Here is a 24,973-nt window from a genome sequence, read left to right as displayed (position 1 = left end):
TCTTCCTCCTCCAGGCCAGCATTCCTCTCCCCCAGCTCAGCATCCACCATTTCCACGTCTCTTCCGGCAGCCTCCTCTGTTACCGTCGATCTGGGCTTCACACCGGGAGGCGGGGTGGTTGTTACATAGCTCACTGATCTTTTGTTTTTCAGGCTATTCTCATAGCACCTTTTAGCTTCTTTCTGATCAGACTTAATCGTGATCACCAACCCTTCCATGGACGGCAGCTTTACCTTCATGTGCCGAGTCGACGGAATGGCACCTATCCTGTTAAGAGTGGGCCTTCCCAACAGGATGTTATATGCTGAAGGGGCGTTTACGATGAGGTACTTGATTTTCTCCGTCCTCGACCCAGCCTCATCTGTAAACGTGGTTCTCAGCTCAATGTACCCCCTGACCTCCACCTGGTCACCAGCGAACCCATATAAGCACCCTCCATAGGGCCTTAGCTGGTCAAGGGGCAATTCCAGCTGCGTGAAAGTCGGCCAGAACATCACGTCTGCCGAGCTTCCTTGGTCCACCAGAACTCTGTGGACCTTCCTTCCCGCGGTAACCAACGAAATAACTATGGGATCGTTGTCATGAGGCACAACGTCCCGAAGATCCTGCTTGGTGAACGTAATGTCCACTTCCGGCGAGTGATCTTCAAACATGTCCACTGTCATCACCGATCGCGCATACTTTTTCCTCTGCGATGCGGTGCATCCACCACCCGAGAAACCCCCTGCAATGGTGTGGATCTCCCCGTGGATAGGCATCTCGTGTTGCTGGGCTTCTCCACCTGCTGGCTGAGAACTCGACGCTCCCCCCGTCCTCCTATCCAGCAGATAGTCATTTAGGAACCCGCTCTTAACCAGATCGTCGAGCTGATATCCCAAAGACAAGCACGAGTCCAAGGTGTAGCCAAAACATTGGTGGAACTCGCACCAGGCGTCCGGCTTTGACCCCAGCACCTTGTCGCCCACCTTCTCAGGCGCCTTCAACCTAGCAGATATGTTAGGGATGGCGATCAGGTCCGCTAGTCCCATGACAAATTTGTGCTTAGGTGGGCGATTGTATTCCCGGCGTGCTGGTTGCTGGCGCGCTTGGCTTCTTCCCTTGTTTCTCCTGTCGTAAAGATGGCGAGTCCTCTGGTCTTTTCTGGCCGCCGCTGCCGTTTCCAGCACCCTCTGCGGCTGGATCCTGGTCTGGGCGCGTGGCCTGGCGGGAGCCACGCTGCCTCTCTTCTCGGCGACTTCACTCTCGCCTGACTTCAGCAAACGTCGCTGGATGAGCCCTGATCAAGGCCTCGCAGAATGGCCCTGGCTGCACGCCCTTCTTGAAGGCATAGACCAGCATTTCTTCATCCTTGGCCGGCGATCTGACCATCTGCGCTCCGAAGCGATTGAGGTAGTCTCTGAGGGACTCCCCATGGTACTGCCTTATATCAAACAGATCATAAGACACCCTGGGCGGTGCCTTATTCACAATGTACTGCTCGACAAAGATTTTCGAGAACTGTTGAAAATTGGTTATGTGGCCGTTAGGCAGGCTCACGAACCACTCCATCGCCGTTCCCTGGAGCGTACTCACGAACATCTTGCAGTAGACGGCGTCTGACCCTCCTGACAGCATCATCTGCGTGTGGAGCGTGGTCAGATGAGCTTCTGGATCCTCCACGCCGGTAAAGATAGCCTTAACCGGAACCACGCTCGTGGGAATAGGCGTGTCGGTAATCGCCTGAACAAAAGGCATTGGGAAAACACGAGGTGGCGTCGACGGCGCCACCTCTTCAGCAGAAGAACGTCCTTGCTGCTCCTGAAGAGCTCGGCGCAGCTCCTCAGTCACCTTGCTGAGCTCCTCGTTCCTGGCGCGAGAGGCGACCAGGTCCTCATGTATCCTCGCCTGCTCTACGCGCGAGGCTTCCACAGTTGCCTGCAACGAGCGCATCATCTCTGCCATCTGCGCCATGGTCATGGCGGCGTCGCCTTCAGCAGCGACAGGCGCCACGGGACTGGAACGATTGCTTCTCATTTTTCTCATTAACTTCAGCGAATCACAGGAATGCAGCGAACAACACTTCAGCCTCGATCGAATCAGCGATCAACCGGAGAAAACAGTGCGAAACTGTGCAAGAAAACTCAAGAACACCGTAAGCCTTCAAAGAAAACCACAACTTCGCCAGAAACCACCGCTTCCCCGCGAACAACCAAACAAGCGAAAGAACTCGAACTTCCACCAAACAGATTACGCGTAAGCAGCAGAAAACCTTACTCCACCGATCGAAAAGCCAAACGAACGGTTCAAAATGCAAATTCACCGAACGAAACTCAAAGAGACCGCGAACGACGGTTGCACCAGCACACAACCACGCAGAAAACCTCGAAAACTTCCAAGAACTCACGCTGTGGATGGGAGCAAGTTTTACACGGCCCCACGGTGGGCGCCTGATGATCCTGCCTGTTAACCGGAACGCTGGAAACTGCCTCGTCAAAGGATCGACGTGCGCACCGCTTCTCACCTCCGTTCCTCTTCGGGATCTACCTCAAGAACCTGTAAAGAAACAGCACGGCGCCGCTGCGGCCGATCGCACTCCAACGCTCAAGTCAGTGACGGTATCACCAAAAACTAAGAGAACTAGAACCGTGCAAATCCTCTCTCACAGTCAGCTCTAACTCGCAAGCGTAAAGTGTATGAACTGAACGTGCGTACCTCAGAAAGTTTGTTAAGAACTCTTATATACCTGGTGGCTTTCTCTCTCCTGGCAGTTACAGACTCGGACACGTGGCTCGCATCCAACTGTACACGTGCCATCATCTGGAGGCTCCCTGACTTGGCGCTGCTTCTACTCTCATTTTGGCTAAGTTACTTATGCATGGTACTGCCCAGTGCATAGCTAACTTAGGAGTGCGATCTCTACTGGAACTGGCGAGTTAGGGGCCTTCATACACCTTCCCTGTGGTCTCGCCGGCCGCCTTCATAATCTGCTTCTCCTTCATCTTCGGCGATGTGCTTTCTCTGGCGATCTCCAACAACTAGGTCGCCTGAATCTACATCGGGCGACTTCATCTTCAACCTGGCGATCGCCTATTCTGGTAAGCTGGAAGTCGGAACATGCCAGCTTAACAACTGGCGACTACACGTGCCCCCCGACTTCCTTCCCTTCTGCCAACCTGGCGCCTTGTCAACACGCCTACACTGTAGCAGGATGCCACGTCATCACACCCGACCACCAGGGCGGTACACCTGCTGTATCTTTAACTCCTCGCACATCTTCCTTAGCTGATGACTTGTGAACTGGGTGCCATTGTCGGAGACCAGCCTCTTGGGTACTCCGAAACGACAGACAATGTTCTTCCAGACAAAGTGCTCGACTTTCTGTGCGGTGATGTGCGCGACTGGTTCTACCTCCACCCACTTGGTGAAATACTACATGGCCACGATGAGGAACTTCATCTGCCTTATCGCCAGGGGAAAAGGTCCCAGGATGTCGATTCCCCATGTGTGAAATGGACACGGGCTATGGATGGACTTCAACTCCTCGGGAGGTGCCTTATGCCAATCTGCGTGAAGTTGACACTTGTACCGTCCCGTACTCGGGCGTTGACGAAGTCAAGGTCAAAGTCAACGTAAAGGTCAAAGTCAACGTAAAGCGTCGCCAAGGTAAGGCGTCGCCCAGGTAAGGCGTCGCCTAGCAGGGCATCGCCGAGATAGGGCGCCGCCCGACTGGGTGTCGCCAAGATGGAATGGCACAAGGGCAAGGTGACCACAGCGCTGCTCCCCGATACCTATGGGTAGGAAAGACCATGGAGGGGGCGACGCCGTGGGAAGGCCCCAAACCCTGGATAACCAGGGTTTAGTAATAAAGAGGAGAGAAAGGTGGCTTCAAGGCCATAGTAACAACACCAGTATAGGGCAGCCTGACTCGTGAAGTACCCCTGCCGCCCCAGAGACGCCTTTGGGACAGATACGACTCAGGAGGGAGGTCACGCCCAGGGTAACCGGGTGCAGGGTACAAGAGGAAGGCAGATACGCTCTCAAAGTGAGTGACTAGATGATTGGGGGCATGAGTTGGCACCCAAAAAGTCACCCCTAGCGCAGTAGCACTCCCAAGCAGGAGGACTCACACGTAGAAACGTCCCCAGATGGGCAGAAACGCCCCCTGATGGGGTCACGGCGTCGTGAGGCCCTCCACGTGTGCGACAACCATGTCAGAATAGAAACACCCTTTAGTCAGGTGCCAGGTAATTAAAGTCATTCAATACAGTTTCCGTTTCGAGCATTCAGGTACTATAATGGCTCCCAAGCGTTTCAACGTCTTAAATGTGCTACGTTTAATTAGATACGCTGATTGAGTGCGTTACATTTAGAATTAAAGGCGCTTTAAGGCGCTTTAAATGCTTGGGTAGTTTAAATAGCACTGAGAATGTTGGAAACGGGGTTCGAACTTTTGGCAAATTTACCAGAACTCTCTAGTTGCTTGCTCGTGCCTTGAGGTTACATACAAGGGACTGGGGAAAGATCTTTGCCTTAGGGAGAAAACACACACACTATACACAGTTCTTTTACCACCTTCAGAGTGCCACACGCGGTGCTCAGAGACGGAGGTGCACAGTTTTTGTGTTTCTTGCTGGCTGACTTGAGCGTCGGAGTGCAAACGGCCGCTAGGGCGCCCCTTTGTCCTCTTTTTTGCAGGAATCCACAGGTCACCAGTGGGAAGGAGTCCTTAGCTGACGGTTGAGGTCGCGCAAGAAGACGACCCAGTCAACCGGACGGAACATTTGGCGCCCACCGTGGGGCCGATATAAAACATCAGTCCCATCACAAGTTTGAGAAAATCTACCAAGTTACAGTAACGTTGGAGGAGGTTGGAGTGACAATGGCCCCCACCAGACGAAGTACAGCACGCGCAGCCCCAGCAGAACTATCCATGCAACAGGTCCTGGAGATAATGAGGGGGCTGCAGCAGGATATAGCGGAGTCGAAACTGGAACAGGAACGCATGCAGGCAGATCTCGATGCCTCGCATGAGCGGAATGAAGAGCTCCATCGCGTAAATGAGGAGTTGCGCCAGGGCCTGAGAAATGATTGGAGGCGGCATGGACATGACGAGATGGAGAACCATTCCCCACCCAGGGGGTTTTCCACTCCCTTCTCGCAGGAGATTCTAGATGCAGTGATCCCGAACACGTTCGCGGGGCCCAAGGTGATCTTCACCGGGATGGAGGACCCGGAGACGCACCTTGCTGCATTTCATACACAAATGGTCCTGGTAGGCGGTTCTGACGCTGCCAAGTGCAAGCTCTTTATGAGCACCCTGACTGGAATGGCTATGGACTGGTTCATCAGCCTCCCGGACGGCCATATCACATCTTTCTGCCAATTGTCACTATTGTTCAGGGAACAATACTTAGCAAACAAGGCCCCGCCGCCGGTCTCCTACGATCTGTTTGACGTGAAGCAGTATCAAGGGGAGACCCTGAAGGAATACATCAATCGCTTCGGGGCCCAGGTCGTGAAGGTTGGTACGACAAAGGAGCCTATGATCGTGTACGCATTTGTGAAAGGCGTATGCCCGGGTCTTTTTGGAGAATCCATTATTCGCAACCACCTTAGGACTTTCGCTAAGCTACGGCGTAGGGCGGTAGAACATATTGCTTCTGAAGGGGAGGTGTGCGTGAAGCGCACCAGCGTTGTACCCTCACGCCCGAGGGGACCGGCGCGAGTTCAACCCGTCAGGGTCAATGAGACCACGACGGGAAGAAAGAAGCCAGACGCGAGACGCCCCTACGAGGCCAGAAAGCCCCAGCCCCGGGGTCCAGCGGGAGGCGATCGCCCAGCCAGAGAAAGAGCGAGGCCGGCAAGGTACAACTTTGTGGTGGAGCTGAAGGACCTGATCGCCGTGCCTAATATAGCCGAGAGGCTGAGGCAACCGGCGAAGACCGACAAGGTGTTAGGGCCTCGCAAAGACTCTTGGTGCGAGTTCCACGAGGCTTTCGGGCACCACATTGATAACTGCCTGTCGTTGGGTTACCAGCTAGATGAGCTGGTGAGAACTGGGTTTTTGAAGGATTATGTCACGGAGCCCACAACGACCGCCACCTTGCCGCCGCCGGCGGAAGAACCAGCACATGAGATGCCTGTGCTTGGCGAGGTCCACACCATTGCAGGAGGTTTTTCCGGCGGGGGACCCACCGCCTCCCAGCGGAAGAAATACGCGAGGGGGGTCAATTCAATCGAAGAGAGAATCTTGGGTGAGCCATGGGAGTCGGATCTCGTGTTCACGAAAGGAGATCTCCGAGATGTGGTACCCCACGACAATGACCCCGTCGTCATCTCAGTCGTCACAGCCGGAAGAAAGGTGCACAGGGTGCTTGTCGACCAGGGAAGTTCGGCGGACGTCATGTTCTTGTCGACCTTTAACAAGTTACGGTTGTCCCCCGACCTGTTGCGGCCCTACACGGGGTGCCTGTATGGGTTTGCGGATAACCAGGTGGAAGTCCGGGGTTACCTGGAGTTGAGGACTACATTCACGGATGGAGAGGCCTCCCGTACCGAAAGCATCCGGTACCTGGTCGTGAACGCCAACTCCGCCTACAATATTTTGCTGGGCAGGCCGGCGTTAAACCGTTTGAACGCGGTGTCCTCCACACGCCACATGAAGATGAAGCTGCCGGACCTCAGTGGCAAGGTGATAGTCATCAGGTCAGACCAGGAGGAGGCAAGGAAATGCTATGAGAACAGCCTGAAAACGAAGAGAGGCGTGTTCATGGTATATGAACGTCCGCCGATCGCGGACACGACAATGATTGAGGCGACGCCCGCTGGGTCGACGCCTAAGGAGGCCATACCGGCGAGGGCGACGCCCGAAGCAGATGCACCAATGGAGGAAGGCCCTGACGACGCAGCGCCCGTGGAAGAGGCGGCGCCCGTTGAGGATGATAGCAGGGAACAGCCAGCGGCTAACGCCGTAGAAAGGGAGATTGGCGGCAAGACATTCAAGTTAGGAAGTTTGCTGAGCCCAGAAGAACAGGAACGGGTGGCAGAAGTGATTTCGCGCCACCTGGATGCCTTCGCATGGTCCGCCTCGGATATGCCCGGCATCGACCCCGATTTCCTGTGTCACCACCTCAGCATGGACGCCACGGTCCGCCCCGTGCGCCAGAGAAGGAGAAAGTTCAATGAGGAGCGACAGCAGGTGGTGAAGGACGAAACGCAGAAGCTGTTGAGTGCTGGCCACATCAGAGAGATTCAATACCCTGAGTGGCTTGCCAACGTCGTCTTGGTGAAAAAGGCGAATGGAAAATGGAGGATGTGCGTGGACTTCATGGACCTGAATAAGGCGTGCCCAAAGGACTCGTACCCGCTGCCCAACATCGACGCCTTGGTAGACAGTGCGTCCGGCAGCAAGGTGCTGAGTTTCCTGGACGCCTTCTCAGGGTACAACCAGATCAAGATGCACCCAAGAGATGAGAACAAAACTGCGTTCATGACTGAGACTTGCAGTTACTGCTATAAGGTGATGCCTTTTGGGCTGAAAAACGCGGGCGCCACGTACCAGAGGTTAATGGACAAGGTCCTAGCGCCCATGCTCGGGAGGAATGTGTACGCCTATGTAGACGACATGGTGGTGGCGTCGCAGGATAGGGCGCAGCACATGGCGGATCTGGAGGAGTTATTCGTCACGATATCCAAGTACCGCCTCAAGTTAAACCCTGAGAAGTGTGTTTTCGGAGTAGAGGCCGGTAAGTTCTTGGGTTTTATGCTCACAGAGAGGGGGATAGAGGCGAACCCCGACAAATGCGCAGCGATTATCGCCATGCGAAGCCCGACGTCGGTTAAAGAGGTACAACAGCTGACAGGGCGGATGACGGCGCTTTCAAGGTTTGTTTCCGCCGGGGGAGAGAAGGGGCATCCATATTTCCAGTGCCTCAAGAGAAACATTCGCTTTGCATGGACTGATGAATGCGAAGCAGCTTTCATTAAGCTAAAGGAGTACCTGGCGACGCCACCGGTCCTCTGCAAACCGGTAACGGGCGTGCCCCTCCGGTTATATTTTAATGTAACGGAGCGGGCTATCAGTTCTGTGTTAGTCCAGGAGCGGGACTAGAGTCAGAAGCCCATCTATTTTGTAAGCAAGGCATTGCAAGGAGCTGAGGCGAGATACCAAGCGCTGGAGAAGGCAGCGCTAGCGGTAGTGTTTTCTGCCAGGAGGCTCCGTCATTACTTCCACAGCTTCACGGTGGTGGTGATGACAAACCTCCCTATACAGAAGGTGCTGGAGAAGCCTGACGTGGCGGGAAGAATGGTGCGCTGGGCGGTGGAACTGTCAGAATTCGACATCCAGTATGAGCCTAGAGGATCCATCAAAGGGCAGGTGTACGCGGATTTTATAGCGGAACTTTCGCCCGGAGGTGAGCAAGAGGTGGAAGTGGGCTCGCAGTGGTTGCTCTCGGTTGATGGCTCTTCCAACCAACAAGGGAGCGGAGCGGGAATAGTCTTGGAGGGACCACCCAACGACATACTGATTGAGCAGGCCCTGCGTTTCGCCTTTAAGGCAAGTAACAATCAGGCGGAGTATGAAGCCCTAATAGCAGGAATGCTCCTGGCCAAGGAGATGGGCGCGCAAAACCTCCTGGTGAAAAGCGACTCCCAGCTGATTACGGGGCAGGTGTCGGGTGAGTTCCAGGCGAAGGACCCACAGATGGCGGCATACTTGAAATACGTCCAGCTGTTGAAGGGAGCATTCAACGCTCTTGAGTTGATACATGTCCCAAGGGAGCAGAATGCCAGAGCTGACCTGCTTGCAAAGCTGGCCAGCTCAGGCAAGGGGGGTAGACAAAGGACAGTGATCCAAGAGACTCTCAAAGCTCCGCGTAGATTTGTGGAAGACAACAGGGTGGATGTCCTCCAGATTTATACAACAAAGGGAAGGCCGAGGAGTCATTTCTCTTTGACCCAAGATACGCAGAGGGTGCCCTGCATCAGCACGTACACGGATGTGCCCGAGGGAAAGCAAATGCAGGTATGCGTTTTGACCGAGGGAGACACCTGGATGATGCCCTACAAGCGATACCTGGCGGATGGGGCTCTCCCAGTAGAGCCTGAAGAGGGTAAAAAGGTCAAAAGAAACGCCGCAAGGTATACCTTGGTGGATGGGGTGTTGTTCACGCATGGTTTCACTCACCCTATCCTAACATGCGTAAGTGGCGACGAGTGCACCAGTGATATGATTCCAATAGCAAGATATAGATGATTCTTTGACATTTTATGGAATCAACTTGAGTTGGAGAATGAATAGGCACTTTTAATAGAAATGGATCAATGTTCTATGTTTCAAGAACTCACCAAAACTTGCACCAAACACCAAACTCACATGGAAGACCCATTTCTTGCCAATTGAACCGATTAAATTGAACAAGAAAGTAAATGAACCGATTGAAACTCTAAAGAAAGCAATTGAACCGAACAAAACATGAAAAGGAGCTACTGAACTGAATTAAAACAGTAAGAAATTGAGAAGAACCGAACAAAAGTGCAAGAAAAGGAAGATGAACCGAATAAAAGAAACTACACTTGTTTTAGAGTTCATATGGACATGGAAATGGAAGAACTAAATGGAGAAGAGAGGAAACTTATGTGGATGAAGAACTTGATTGATGAACACGCCACTTGAAGTGTGATTGCTCCAAGATAAGTGTGAATTGCCGCCACTTGAGGGAACCAAGGCTCTGAAGATGAGACTAGGAAGAGGAGAAATCAAATCTCACTCACTCAATCACCAAATTGGGAGAGTTTCTTTACTACAAATTCCAAATCTGAATTGTTAATGACCTAAGCCCTCCTTTTATAGGAGCAAGGGCTGGTCATGAAGCTTACAAAACAAGCTAACTAAAAGTCCCTTGCATGCTACTCACTTCTAGCACCTAAAGTGAAGCATGAAGAGTCACCTTCTAGAAAATTCTAAACTAATGTCTAAAGATGCTTTTACAAAAGAGGTATCTAAGGTTTCCCTCTAAGCACCTTTCCTAAAAACTATGTATTTAAACATTCTATATTATTTACAAATTTATAAAAGAAACTATAAAGAGAGATATTTAAATGAAGCCTATTCTTGAAAACTTGTAGACTTCTTTGGCTTTAGGCTTGATCCTCTCTTTATTTTATGTCTTCTTTTAATTTTGAAAAGACTAGAAGGAAGAACTTCAGATGTGTAGGTGAATGACCTCTCCCTTCATTAATAAAAGCCTCCTTTATTTGATTCTCATCATACTCCTCGAGTTGGAGAGAATTCGTCCACGAATTCTGAATCCCTGCATATAACAAAGTCAGTTTAGTTTTACAATTAAAAGTGGAAGAAAAATGTAAACATGACTTATCATTTGTAAACAATGGGATTTCAGAAAAGGAGGTTCTATAAATCGACCAAGTTGGAAAAAATTGTTTGGGAATGATGATATCTTTTGGAAAAAGGCCTCTTAAATGGTGAAAACCATTAGAAGGTATGAAATCATCCCTAACACTTTTTAACCAAGATGGTGTTGAAATAGAAGCCTTGGGTAATGAAAAAGATAAGGAAGGAAAACACCTTGGAGGTGAAAGGATAAGACTCATGTCAACTTGGCTTTCTTTGTCTTTTTCATTTTTACGTGAGGGAGGTGGGTGAGGTAGGTCTTGTTTTACCTTGTTTGTCATTAAGGTTTTTTGTGGACAATGAAGAGCTATGTGCCCAAAACCTAAACATTTAAAACATTTTATATTGGAAGTTTTGGTAGGTGACTTAGGAGTAGAAGAATTTGTAGTAGAAACTTGTTTTGTAGACGTGGTTTTCAAAAGATATAATTCCATCTTGATGGCTATGCGAAGCACTTGCTTCAAAGAAGAGTACTCATTTAATTCTATAAATTCTCTAATATCTCTTCTTAAACCACGAACAAACCATTTTATCTTTGACTTTTCATTAGCATGCATATTCATTTTAGTCAAAGTGGTTTCAAAATCTTTAAAGTATTCATCTACCATCCTATGTCCTTGAGGAAGCCTTTGGAACTTCAACAAGTGTTCCTTCCTAGAATGAGGAACAAACCTTGCGCGCATATACTCTTTCAAAGTATTCCAAGAAACCACGGGAGGTTTCTTGCGATACATAATGTCCATTACAATTGTACGCCACCATTCTTTGGCATAATCACTAAATTCTAAGGTGGCTAGCTTATATTTGTGCTCATCAAGGATCTTATGGGTCTCAAATATTTGTTCACACTTAGCCTCCCAATCTAAATATACATTAGGATCACTAGAGCCATTGAAACAAGGAAGCTGGACCGAAGGTAGCCTAGCCTTTGCATTTCGGTAGTAGCCATCTTCACGTTTATCTTCATGAGCATGAGATGGTCTAAATCCATGAAAGTTGGGTTGAGGTCTCCTTCTTCTATGATCTTCTTCACGTCCATGATCATTGGAAGAGCCTCTTGATGAAGGTCTATGATGATGATGCTCTCCATTAATAGAATGAGAGCACCTAGCTTGCTTCATTTCAAGTCTTTGTAATCTTTCCTCCAACTTTCTTATAGCTTCATCATTGAGATTAATGGTTCGTTTTGCCTTTTTTAATTCATCAAGAGCAGCAGCTTTGCTAGAAGAATGCTGTTTGGAAGAACCACTGCTGTAATATGAAGCCATGTATAAAAGAAAGCAGCAAACAAAGTTAAGAAAACAAAGTTAGCAAAAAGTAATTTGGTAGCAAACTGCCGAAGTGAATTTGGCTTGACAAGAAGTCACTCTCAAAGAAATAATGTCCCTGCACCAATCTGATCTTGAGGTCTTGGAATCCTCAAATGAAAGATGTCAAAGCAAGGCACACCAATCTCAAAGCCAACCACAACAAAACCAATGAAGCAATAAAGACAAACAAGAAAAGGTATAAGCAATGAAAGGCTATAACAAAAGGAAAACTAGATGTATGACAAACTCAAAGATTAATGAATAAAAGACAAGCAAGAAAATAAGGAACTCAATGAAAAAGTAGGCACACAAAAGAATACCTAAAGAAAAGCACTAGAGTAGATGAAGAAAACAAAAACAAGCTACTGGAAAATATTTTTTATGCAAACTGTGCTTGATGTTCACTGATTTAACTGGAATGATATAGAGCGAACTGGATTATGAAATTTAAACCACAGAAACTTCAAGATGTTAACTCAATAATGGCACTGGAATTACTTAAAAACAGTAAGCCAATTAATTGAGATAAATTTTTCAAAATCGCTGCCAGATTACGTATTTTTTTTCGGCAGAATTGTACACTTTTTGTATTTTATTTATCATTTTTTGTGTACTTTGAATTTTTGAGTACTTCTTTTTTCTATGCTTTTATAGCACTTTGAAGAACACAAATCCAGAATTTCAGAATTTTCCAGTGAGTAAATAAATTTCAATAAGGAAAAACAGTAAGCACGTTTTCAGAAAACAGAGGAATCCTAACAGGAATGAAAAACATAATTAAGAACTAGCAAAGACATAATGGAAAATGATGTATGGGAACTTGTATAGGTCTAAAATACAAGTATGAACTCAATTCTAAAACAGAAAATGCACAAAGGATCAAGATACAAATGCAGAAAACTGTATTACACAAAAGCAAGAAACAAAAAATGCAATAAAAGTACTACAAGAAGTGAAGACATTCTTGGAAAAATATGACTATGACAAAACTTGTATGGATTCAAAAAGGAAAAAACACAAACACTTGGTAGGCACAATTAAGAAAACAGCAAGAATACTCAATTATAATCCTAAAAACAGAAAAGAAACAACAAGAAGATAGAGCTCTTGAATTAAAAGTGCAACACAACTCAAAATTAAACAAGAACAAACCTAAGACTCATGATACCACATGATATGATTCCAATAGCAAGATATAGATGATTCTTTGACATTTTATGGAATCAACTTGAGTTGGAGAATGAATAGGCACTTTTAATAGAAATGGATCAATGTTCTATGTTTCAAGAACTCACCAAAACTTGCACCAAACACCAAACTCACATGGAAGACCCATTTCTTGCCAATTGAACCGATTAAATTGAACAAGAAAGTAAATGAACCGATTGAAACTCTAAAGAAAGCAATTGAACCGAACAAAACATGAAAAGGAGCTACTGAACTGAATTAAAACAGTAAGAAATTGAGAAGAACCGAACAAAAGTGCAAGAAAAGGAAGATGAACCGAATAAAAGAAACTACACTTGTTTTAGAGTTCATATGGACATGGAAATGGAAGAACTAAATGGAGAAGAGAGGAAACTTATGTGGATGAAGAACTTGATTGATGAACACGCCACTTGAAGTGTGGTTGCTCCAAGATAAGTGTGAATTGCCGCCACTTGAGGGAACCAAGGCTCTGAAGATGAGACTAGGAAGAGGAGAAATCAAATCTCACTCACTCAATCACCAAATTGGGAGAGTTTCTTTACTACAAATTCCAAATCTGAATTGTGAATGACCTAAGCCCTCCTTTTATAGGAGCAAGGGCTGGTCATGAAGCTTACAAAACAAGCTAACTAAAAGTCCCTTGCATGCTACTCACTTCTAGCACCTAAAGTGAAGCATGAAGAGTCACCTTCTAGAAAATTCTAAACTAATGTCTAAAGATGCTTTTACAAAAGAGGTATCTAAGGTTTCCCTCTAAGCACCTTTCCTAAAAACTATGTATTTAAACATTCTATATTATTTACAAATTTATAAAAGAAACTATAAAGAGAGATATTTAAATGAAGCCTATTCTTGAAAACTTGTAGACTTCTTTGGCTTTAGGCTTGATCCTCTCTTTATTTTATGTCTTCTTTTAATTTTGAAAAGACTAGAAGGAAGAACTTCAGATGTGTAGGTGAATGACCTCTCCCTTCATTAATAAAAGCCTCCTTTATTTGATTCTCATCAACCAGGATAATGGCGGAGCTACACGAAGGCATCTGCGGGAGCCACGTAGGGGGAAGGTGCCTAGCCTCCAAGGTAATACGCGCAGGTTTCTTCTGGCCAACAGTAAAAGAGGATTGCGCACGACACGCCCAGCGGTGCAGGCAATGCCAAAAGCACGCCGACTGGCTCAAGGCGCCGCCAGAAGAATTGCGATCCATATACAGCCCGTGGCCTTTCCATACATGGGGAATCGACATCCTGGGCCCGTTCCCACTGGCAATTAGGCAGATGAAGTATTTGATCATCGCCATCGAATACTTCACCAAGTGGATAGAGGCAGAGCCCGTAGCACAGATCACTGCGCACAAGGTACAACATTTTGTGTGGAAGAACATTGTGTGCCGCTTTGGCGTACCTAGGCGCTTGATATCCGATAACGGGACCCAGTTTGCCAGTCAGCAGTTGAGAAATCTGTGCGCTGAGGTAGGAATCAAACAAGTGTTCGCATCGGTTGAACACCCCCAGACCAACGGACAAGTGGAGTCAGCAAACAGAGTTCTGCTGAGGGGGTTAAAGAGAAGGTTAGAGAAAGCCAAAGGGGCGTGGGCGGAAGAGGTACCAAGGATCGTATGGGCATACCACACCACGCCCCAATCCTCTACTATGGAGACGCCTTTCAGTTTGGTGTACGGGTCGGACGCGATGATTCCGGTAGAAATACATGGAAGCTCACCACGTTTTCAAAACTTTGTGGTGGAGGAATCCAATGAAGAAAGGCGGGTAAACCTGGATCTACTAGACGAGGCCAAAGAAGAAGCCAGAATCAAAGCTGAAGCAGTGAAGAAAAGAGTAGAGCGACAATACAGCTCTAACGTAAAGCCGCAGCAGTTTCAGATTGGCGACCTGGTTATGAGGAAGGCTCACCCATACGAGTTGGAGAATAAGCTGTCTCCCAAGTGGACCGGACCCTTCAGAGTTACTGAGGCTAAGGGCAACGGTTCATACAACCTAGAGACCTTGGAGGGGGGTCCCATCCCACGCAGCTGGAATGCAGCCAACTTAAAATTTTATTTCAGTTGACTTATGTAAGCAGTTATGTAACAATTTAGTTGAAGGGGACGCTCTTTTTCCCTCTCGGGGGTTTTTTAATGAGGTCACCCAAATAAAAGGTAAAACCAGTTTGAGAAAAAGAAGTGCCTTGGCTTTCAGCCCTTATCTTTCTCCGTTTGAAGTAATGTGAGGCGTCGCCAAGAGAGAAGGCGTCGCCTAGGTGAAGGCGTCGCCAAGAACGAAGGCGTCGCCTAGGTGAAGGCGTCGCCAAGAAAGAAGGCGTCGCCAAGAAAGAAGGCGTTGAGGAACATGACGAAGGAAAAGCGCACAATATGCGAAACGTATGCAGAGTAAAGCGACGTTGCAAAAAATCAAGTATGATATAGAAAAGTCGATGTTACAAGCAATGTTCGATACAATGGGAGTAGCGCAAATAGGGCAAATATTACAACTCATGCAAATCACTCTCTTGGTTTATTTTCGAGCCTGCACCAAGGGAGATAAATGTGTCAGAGACACCACGAAGCAAGACATGCACAGTTAGAAAGCAATAAAAGCCGAAGTTTCTAGGGCAATGACTCTTACATATGTACTTTTCGAGAGTTCCAGCGTTGAACTCCAAGCTGATCATAGTGGCAGATTCAAAACCTCCCGCCTCAGCAAGAATCCGGCAAGCTATTTGATCACTTGGAGCCAGCTTCTTGAAGGGTTTGGTTTTGAGGGCCCTCGCCTCTCTCACCCAATACAGTGGAAACCCATCCAGGGCGTCGGGAACAAGGTCAGTGTAGCAGATCTTGAAGAACCGGCCTTTCCACCCGGTGAATGAGTTTTGGAAGGGGGTTAGGAGAACTCTCCCAGGAACGTTGCTGAGAGTTACCCAGAGGTTGTGCCTTTGCCACTTCACCTCAAAGAAGTGAAGAAAGAGGTCAACCGAGGGTGCACAACCCAGAAACCCGAAGAGGATGTCAAAGGCTTTGACAAAGGCCTAGCTGTTGGGGTATAACTGGGTCGGAGCGACATTGATCTCCGTCAGCAGTTCCTTCTCGAACCGGGAGAAGGGCAGGCGCACACCGATGGTCTTGAACACCACCTGGTAAAAGTAGAAGAAGGGACCCCTTCGTTGGCCCGTTCGTCTCCACATACTGGCTCCCCTAGAGTGCAAGGGAGCACAACAATGTCGTCATCATGCCTCCTCGCGAAGGCGCGGTGATCATAGGAACATGAATCCCCTTTGTGTTCCCTTATGGCCCTGGTGGCGAGTAAGCATGAGCATTCGTCGAGAAGCTCACTCGAAGCCCAAGGGTACAGGTTCTTGCGATTGACCCTGGGGGAAGTAGCATGAGAAGACATTCTTTAACAAGATCGAGGATGGTCAAAGGCGTATGGCCCGCCGGTAACGCAAGAGTCGAGCGATGAGAGCGAACGCTGGAAGAACCCTTCGTGAGAAGAGAAAGGGTGCAAGAAGAAAGGGTGCAAGAAGAGATAGTGTAAGTAGGGTACGAAGAGTGCAGAAATGATGAGAACAGCTTCAGAGTTTGAAGAGTTAAATAAAGCGGTTGGAGCGCCAAACGACGCAAATAGAAGTATGGCAGTTAGAGCATTGAACGACGCGAATGGATGCACCGCACGATCGAGCCACGTGGCAGCAGATGGAAGGATGACCCTGGCATCCCTGGTTAGACTCAGAACACGTCGTATCGACGGAATGCCCAGTGGTACGATGCGCCGTCGAAAGTGGATCAGGGGCACAGTAGGAGTCAGGGATCAAATCGAATGACTGAACGTCCCATCAACCATACAAGAAGCGCCACGTGGATCAAGTCGAATGACTGGACGTCCCATCAGCCATACAAGAAGCGCCACGTGGATGGCACGAGGAGGACCTTGAGCTCTTCGCTGTCCCCAGGCGTCGACCAAGGCCAAGGTCAAAGTCAATGTCGAGGTGAAGACGACGCCCGAGGCGACGCCAGCATGAGTCGTCGCGGGTGTCGCCTGGAAGGACGCGAAGGGCGTCGCCAACCAAAGTATTAGCAGGGTCGCCTCCCCGGTACCCACAGGTAGGAAAGACTGTGGAGGGAGACGAAGTCGAAGAGGGCAAAGTTAGTTACTGGCGTCGCCTCCCCGATACCCACAGGTAGGAAAGACTGTGGAGGGAGACGAAGTCGAAGAGGGCAAAGTTAGTTACTGGCGTCGCCTCCCCGATACCCGCTGGTAGGGAAGACTGTGGAGGGAGACGAAGCCGAAGAGGGCAAAGTTAGTTACTGGCGTCACCTCCCCGATACCCACAGGTAGGAAAAACTGTGGAGGGAGATGAGACCGCCAAAACGCCAGCGAATCACTGACAGGGTGTCCCCCGATACCTATGGGAAGGAAAGACCATGGAGGGAACGACCCCCCCCCCTTCCAAAACACTCGGCGTTTCAGACACCCGAGGACGACACGGCGCTGCTGTAGCAGGCCTCTCCTTAGGCATGGGCGTCGGGCGTTAAGGGTCAAGGAAAGGACCATTTTGGTGTTAGAGGCACCCCGTGGACGATACGGCTCCACTAGGTGAGCCACTCCGTGGGCGTGGGCACTGACGCGGGACCTTTCCCGAGAATACAAGGCCGCCCCATGAAGTAAAAGAAGCGGGTATAATACGAGCAAAACAACTGAAGCACGCGAAGGCAAAGAATGAGAATAAACTCACACAGGCAGGATTCTATATCGCGAAGGCACGAAAGTAATCATAACAAAATCCCAGAGTTGTAGCGAGCGCGCAGATAGTTCAAAGAATTACAAATTTAACAGAGAGAGTCAAAAACGAAGGTAAAGTGTAAAAGGAGTAAAAGCTTGAGAGGTAAAGGTGGCGGGTGAGAGACAGCGACTCAGTCATCCAAGTCCATAGGCACGACCTTCCCGTCGACGACATGGTGTGTGGGGTCGCAGTTTGAAATATTGATGCCAGGGTTCTCGCAGGACGCCTGAGTCAGAGCCTCTTGGAAGCCTTCTTCAAACGCGCCCGCCATCTCCCCAGTCAATTCTTGGACCTCCCCCTCTAGCTCCGCGACCCTAGAGTCCTTGGATATCAACTGCTTCTCCAGAAATTCCTTCTCCACGCGAAGCCTGTTAGCCTCGGCTTGGAGAAGGTTTAGGGCTTCGATCTTCGCAGCTAAGGCATCCTCTCTCTCACCTAGTTTCTGCCTCCACGCAGCATCCAGTTCTTCAAGTTTTCTTCATTGCACTTCGGAGGCAAGAGCCGCCTCTTGGAGGCCAATGTTTTGGATTTGGTAGGAGGTGAGCTGGGATAGTTGATCGGCATGCGCCTGTTCGAGTTCTCGCGCGTACGCCTCAGCCCCCTCCCTACCCTGATGGGCCAGTTTTAGCAAAGATTGAGAAGCTTCCTCCTTGAGCCCCCAGTTTTGTTTCTCCTCCTTCAACGCCCCCATCTCTTGACTCAGCTTGCAGAGAGCCTCCCTTCCTTTGATAGCGTTTCGAGCCTGGGTGCGCCACTTGAGGGCCACCGCCAGAAAAGCCCCCATATAATAAGGCATGCCTCCCCCCTTTTGAGGATCAGTTGGCGACATACCTTCGGTGAAACCCTGCGTCAACTCCCTATAGACGGGGCGGGGAATTCGAGGTTTGCGGGAAGTCGAAGCAGGGACTGGTACAGGAGGGGCGGAACCCGAGGCCTCAGCTGCGTCCTGATGCGGCAACGGCGAGAGCGGAGGAACCGAGTCAATCCTTTCTTCTCGTTCCTCGTGGGCTGGTGGAGGTGGAGGTGATGTAGCACTAGGAGGGTCGTCCCTGAGAGAGCTCCCACCACCAGGAGACGCGGCTGATGGGGCAGGAAGGCCCGTAGCCCTTCTCTTATGGGAAACCAGGGCAGTACCCGAGTCTTCGCTGTCAGAATCTACTATCAACACCCTTTTTCCTTTGTTGGGGCGTGCTGGGGCAGGGGTCGACGCCATGGCTAATGGAACCGCGGCAATGGGAGGAGGAGAAGCAGACGGTGGAGGAATCGGCAGGGAAGCGACGGGGGGCACGTCAGCGGCGACGGCGTCCCCACCCTCTTTGGCAGATTTTGCCTTCTTAAAAAATTTGGCAAGAGCAAGCCGCCTCGAGGAAGTCATCACTGAACCTTCAGCAGCGAAGAATAGTAGAGTAAATATTAATTCAGACAAAGTAGAAGGGGAGTTCTATGGCCAGACACACGCAGATAACCACAATAGCTAATGCAGTATAAACAATCAAGGGCAGATACCAAAGTAGGTAGAGAGCCCATGGGCGTTGAATTCGTTTGCGATGAGTTTGGCGGTATCGAAGACTACCCCCAGCCCCGCCAAGGCTTTGCACAGGTCCCGATCGGCTGGGGTAAGCTCATCCAAAGCCAGGGCCTTCATGGTTATGGGCTTATCCGTCCAGTATAGGGGAAAGCCCTCTAGGACGGTAGGATCGCGCTTGGTCGCACGTACTTTGAAGAACTTCCCTTTCCATCCTTTGAACGAATTTTGGAAGAGCGTAAGGATGATGCGCCCGGCGATGCCAGAAAAGCTCATCCATAGGCTCTTCCCCTGTTTCTTTACCTCGAAAAAGTGAAGAAAAACGTCTACGGAAGAGGGGACACCTAGATATCCGCAGAGAATCTGAAACCCCCTCACGAAAGCCCAGCTGTTGGGGTGGAGCTGGGCTGGGGCGGTGTTTATCTCTGTAAGCAGTTCCTTCTTGAAGGAAGTAAGAGGCAGACGCAAACCCACTCTCTTGAGTACCATTTGATAAAGGAAGAAGAAGGGACTTCCCCCAGTGTCTCTTGAGTCCACACAAACGGGTATCCCAGGTCTCACCCGGCATACCAGGACGTGGGAGTCGTGATTTTTATGGAAGGCGTTGAAATTATAAAGCGCAGGGTCCCCCCTGTGGGCCTCCACGTCCTCAACAGAGTTTAGGGTGGAGCATTCGTCGAGGAGATCGTCGGGGGCCCAGTCGTATTCACCTTTATAGTACGACTTAGGGAGCGGGGGAGGCGCGGCGGTCTTAGTTTTCGCCATTGATGCCAGAGCTGAAGATCAAAAGAGAAAGAAAGGGTTCAGAGAAAAAGGGTTGGGAGAAGAAAAGGGGAAAAATGGAAGAATCCTAGGAGAACCCTACCCACACGAGAGAAAAGAGGAACGAGAGGAACGAAGAAGCATACAAACGATATCCAAAGAAATGCAGTAACATGGACAGTCCCAGGCAGTTCATGCAGTAAAGGGAATCATCAAGGAGAGGAAAAACCGTACCTTTGGGGGTTGAAGGGCGTGGAGAGCGGAAGCACGAAAGAGCAGGGGTCACGAGAGAAGGGATTCAAAGAAGATGAACAGTGGGGAAAGGCAGAGAAAGTGGATGTAACAGTGGTTCCAAGCGCGGGGTTTTGGGTAACTTAAACGTTACGAGAAGCGCGAGGGACAACAAATGGTGACCGTGCGATGATGCCACGTGTTGCAGGATTAAGCGCTCAAGGGGAGCGCAAGAGGTTCTTAAGGATGACCGCGTGATGAACCACGTGGCACGCGATTAAGCGTGGCCCCAAAAAGCGTTGCTTTCCCCGTTTCAGAGGATGTCCAATCAGCCATTAAGAGCACCCCAGGGTTCGGAGAACGTCACGTCAATGGTTTCAAGGTTGCTACGTCAGCAAGAATGACACGTCACTGGGTGCCACGTGGATGGCGTGGGCGCAGCCTTAGTCTTTTCGCTGAAGACAAGTCATCAGCTTAAGACTGGGGGGCTTGTGTACCGTCCCGTACCCGGGCGTTGACGAAGTCAAGGTCAAAGTCAACGTAAAGGTCAAAGTCAACGTAAAGGTCAAAGTCAACGTAAAGCGTCGCCAAGGTAAGGCGTCACCCAGGTAAGGCGTCGCCTAGCAGGGCATCGCCGAGATAGGGCGCCGCCCGACTGGGTGTCGCCAAGATGGAATGGCACAAGGGCAAGGTGACCACAGCGCTGCTCCCCGATACCTATGGGTAGGAAAGACCATGGAGGGGGCGACGCCGTGGGAAGGCCCCAAACCCTGGATAACCAGGGTTTAGTAATAAAGAGGAGAGAAAGGTGGCTTCAAGGCCATAGTAACAACACCAGTATAGGGCAGTCTGACTCGTGAAGTGCCCCTGCCGCCCCAGAGACGCCCTTGGGATAGATACGACTCAAGAGGAGGGTCACGCCCAGGGTAGCCAGGTGCAGGGTACGAGAGGAAGGCAGATACGCTCTCAAAGTGAGTGACTAGATGTTTGGGGGCATGAGTTAGCACCCAAAAAGTCACCTCTAGCGCAGATGCACTCCCAGGTAGGAGGACTCACACGAAGAGATGCCCCCAGATGGGGTCACGGCGCTGTGAGGCCCTCCACGTGTACAACAGCCAGGTCAGATCAGAAATGCCATTTTGTCAGGTACAAGGTAATTAAGGTTATTAAATACAGTTTCCGTTTCGAGCGTTTAAGGTACTATAAATGCTCCCAATCGGTTTAAACGTCTTAAATGCGCTACGTTTTATAATTAAATGCGCTTTAAGGCGCTTTGAATGCGGGAGTAGCTTAAATAGCGCCTCGAATGTTGGAAACGGGATTCGAACTTTTGGCAAATTTTCCAGAAACTCTCTAGTTGCTTGCTCGAGCCTGGAGGTTACGCACAAGGGACTAGGGAAAGATATTTGCCAGAACGAGAAAATACACACTAGGCACAGCCCTTTTTACCACCTTCAGAGTGCCACACACGGTGCTCCGATACGGAGGTGCATAGTTTTTGGTGTTTCTTGCTGGCTGACTTGAGCGTCGGAGTGCAAACGGCCGCTAGGGCGCCCTTTTGTCCTTCTTTGCAGGAATCCACAGGTAACCAGTGGGAAGGAGTCCTTAGCTGACGGTTGAGGTCGCGCACGAAGACGTCCCAGGTCAACCGGACGGAACATTTGGCGCTCACCGTGGGGCCGATATAAAACATCAGTCCCATCGCAAGTTTGAGAAGACCTATCAAGTCACAGTAATGTTGGAGGAGGTTTGAGGAGACAGTGAAGAATGGCCACCATAAGACGAGGTACTGCACGCGCAGCGCCAGAAGAACTGTCCATGCAGCAGGTCCTGGAGATAATGCCGGGGCTGCAAGATGATATGGCGGAGTCGAAGTTGGAACAGGAACGCATGCAAGCGGATCTCGAAGCCTCGCATGTGAGGAACGAAGAGCTCCATCGTATAAATGAGGAGTTGCGCCGGGGTTTGCGGAATAATCGGGGGCAACGCGAACATGACGAGATGGAGAACCTCACCCCGCCAAGGGAGTTTTCCACTCCCTTCTCGCAGGAGATTCTGGATGCAGTGATCCCCAACACGTTCGCAGGACCCAAGGTGATCTTCACCGGGATGGAGGATCCTGAGGCGCATCTCTCTGCATTTCACACAGATGGTCCTGGTAGGCGGCTTCGATGCTGCCAAGTGCAAGCTCTTCATGAGCACCCTGACGGGAATGGCTATGGATGTGTTTATTAGCCTCCCGGACGGCCATATCACCTCCTTCCGACAACTGTCGCGGTTGTTCGGGGAACAATACCTAGCAAACAAGGCCCCGCCGCCGGTTTCCTACGATCTGTTTGATGTGAAACAGTATCAAGGGGAGACCCTAAAGGAATACATCAACCGTTTCGGGGCCCAGGTAGTAAAGGTTGGTACTTCAGAGGAGCCCATGATTGTGTACGCATTCGTGAAAGGTGTATGCCGCGGCCCTTTTGGCGAATCCATCATTCGCAACCGCCCTAGGACTTTCGCTGAAATACGACGTCGGGCGGTGGAACATATCGCTTCTGAGGGAGAGGTGTGTGAAAAGCGCACCAGCGTCGTGCCCTCACGCCCGAGAGGACAGACGCGAACTCAACCCGTTAGGGTCAATGAGACCATGACGGGAAGGAAGAAACCAGAGGGGAGACGCCCCTACGAGGCCAGAAAACCCCAGCCCCGGGGTCCAGCAGGAGGCGATCGCCCAGCCAGAGAGAGGGCGAGGCCGGCGAGATACAATTTTGTGGTGGAATTGAAGGACCTGATCGCCATGCCTAATATAGCTGAGAGGTTGAGGCGACTGGCGAAGTCTGATAAGGTGTTAGGGCCTCGGAAAGACTCTTGGTGTGAGTTCCACGAGGCTTTCGGTCACCACATTGATAACTGCCGGTCGTTGGGTTACCAGCTAGATGAGCTAGTGAGAACCGGGTTTTTGAAGGATTATGTCACAGAACCCGCCACGATCGCCGCCCTGCCGTCGCCAGCAGAAGAACAAGCACACGAGACGCCGGTTCTCGGCGAGGTCCACACCATAGCTGGAGGTTTTTCCGGCGGAGGACCCACCGCCTCCCAGCGAAAGAAATACGCGAGGGGGGTCAACTCGATTGAGGAGAGAATCTCAAATGATCCGTGGGAGTCAGACCTCGTGTTCACGAGGGCGGATCTGCGAGATGTCGTGTCGCACGACAATGACCCCGTGGTCATTTCGGTTGACACGGCTGGAAGAAAAGTGCACAGGGTCCTAGTTGACCAGGGAAGTTCGGCGGACGTCATGTTCTGGTCGACGTTCAACAAGTTGCGGTTGTCTCCCGACCTCCTGAGGCCCTATACAGGGTGCCTATATGGGTTTGCAGATAACCAAGTGGAAGTCTGAGGCTACTTGGAGCTGAGGACAACGTTCACAGATGGAGAGGCCTCGCGTACCGAAAGCATCCGGTACTTGGTCGTAAACGCCAACTCCGCCTACAACGTCTTGTTGGGCAGGCCGGCGTTGAATAGGCTGAATGCAGTGGCCTCCACGCGCCATATGAAGATGAAGCTGCCGGACCTCAGTGGCAAGGTGATAGTCATCAAGTCGGACCAGGAGGAGGCGAGAAAATATGAGAACAGCCTAAAACGAAGAGAGGCGTGTTCATGGTGTATGAGCGTCCGCCAAGTGCAGACACGACGATGATTGAGGCGACGCCCGCTGGGTTAACGCCTAACGAGGCCATGCCCGTGAGGGCGATGCCCGAAGAAGATACACCCATGGAGGAAGGCCCTGACGACGTAGCGCCCGTGGAAGAGGCGGCGCCCGTCGAGGATGATAACAGGGATCAACAGGCGGCTAATGCCGTGGAGAGGGAGATTGGCGGCAAAACGTTTAAGCTAGGGCGTTTGCTGAGCCAGGAAGAGCAGGAGGGGGTGGCAGGGGTGATTTCACGCCACTTGGATGCTTTCGCATGGTCTGCCTCGGATATGCCCGGCATCGACCCTGATTTCCTATGTCATCACCTCAGCATGGACGCCACGGTCCGCCCCGTCCGCCAAAGAAGGAGGAAGTTCAACGAAGAGAGGCAGATGGTGGTAAGGGAGGAAACGCAGAAGCTGCTGAGTGCTAGCCACATCAGGGAGACCCAATACCCTGAGTGGCTAGCTAACGTCGTCCTAGTAAAGAAGGCGAATGGAAAGTGGAGGATGTGCGTGGACTTCACGGACTTAAATAAGGCGTGCCCGAAGGACTCGTACCCACTGCCCAGTATCGACGCGTTGGTGGATAGTGCATCCGGCTGCAAGGTGCTAAGCTTCCTGGATGCATTCTCGGGGTACAACCAGATCAAAATGCACCCGAGAGTCGAGAGCAAAACCGCATTCATGACAGAGACTTGCAGTTACTGTTATAAGGTAATGCCTTTCGGGCTGAAAAACGCGGGCGCCACCTACCAAAGGCTGATGGACAAGGTCCTAGCGCCCATGTTAGGAAGGAATGTGTACACCTACGTGGATGATATGGTAGTGGCGTCGAAGGACAGGACACAACACGTGGCGGACCTAGAGGAGTTGTTCGTCACTATGTCCAAGTACCGCCTCAAACTAAACCCCGAGAAGTGCGTCTTCGGGGTAGAGGCCGGTAAATTCCTAGGTTTCATGCTCACGGAGAGGGGGATAGAGGCGAACCCCGACAAATGCGCAGCAATTATCGCCATGCGAAGCCTGACGTCAGTGAAGGAAGTGCAGCAGTTGACGGGGCGGATGGCGGCGCTCTCAAGGTT

At 50.3% G+C, this 24,973-nt stretch overlaps 2 protein-coding genes across 2 annotated transcripts; one reads left to right on the top strand and one right to left on the bottom strand.

The window, feature by feature from the left end:
* Window positions 1–10,624: 10,624 nt before the first annotated feature.
* On the bottom strand, window positions 10,625–11,661 carry LOC137815705 (uncharacterized). Its single transcript, XM_068618818.1, has 2 exons — window positions 11,066–11,661; window positions 10,625–10,715 (listed from the first exon to the last, which is right to left on the bottom strand). The coding sequence occupies exons 1-2, from the start codon at window positions 11,659–11,661 to the stop codon at window positions 10,625–10,627; spliced, it is 687 nt and encodes a 228-aa protein (XP_068474919.1).
* An 11,181-nt stretch (window positions 11,662–22,842) lies between these two features.
* LOC137815704 (uncharacterized) lies at window positions 22,843–23,595 on the top strand. Its single transcript, XM_068618817.1, has one exon. The coding sequence runs from the start codon at window positions 22,843–22,845 to the stop codon at window positions 23,593–23,595; it is 753 nt and encodes a 250-aa protein (XP_068474918.1).
* Window positions 23,596–24,973: the final 1,378 nt, after the last annotated feature.

This window comes from Phaseolus vulgaris, chromosome 1, assembly GCF_000499845.2.
Source record: "Phaseolus vulgaris cultivar G19833 chromosome 1, P. vulgaris v2.0, whole genome shotgun sequence".
Taxonomy (NCBI): domain Eukaryota; kingdom Viridiplantae; phylum Streptophyta; class Magnoliopsida; order Fabales; family Fabaceae; genus Phaseolus; species Phaseolus vulgaris.
Note: the sequence above shows the minus strand (reverse complement) of the source record. Positions and strands in the feature narration are given on the sequence as shown.

Excerpts from the sequence above, each read along its gene's own strand:
- LOC137815705 (XM_068618818.1), bottom strand. The coding sequence starts at position 11,661 with ATGGCTTCATATTACAGCAGTGGTTCTTCCAAACAGCATTCTTCTAGC. Across the intron at positions 10,716-11,065 it reads AAAGAGTATATGCGCGCAAG|GTTTTGGGCACATAGCTCTT; the intron begins GTTTGTTCCTCA and ends TTAAATGTTTAG.
- LOC137815704 (XM_068618817.1), top strand. The coding sequence starts at position 22,843 with ATGACGGGAAGGAAGAAACCAGAGGGGAGACGCCCCTACGAGGCCAGA.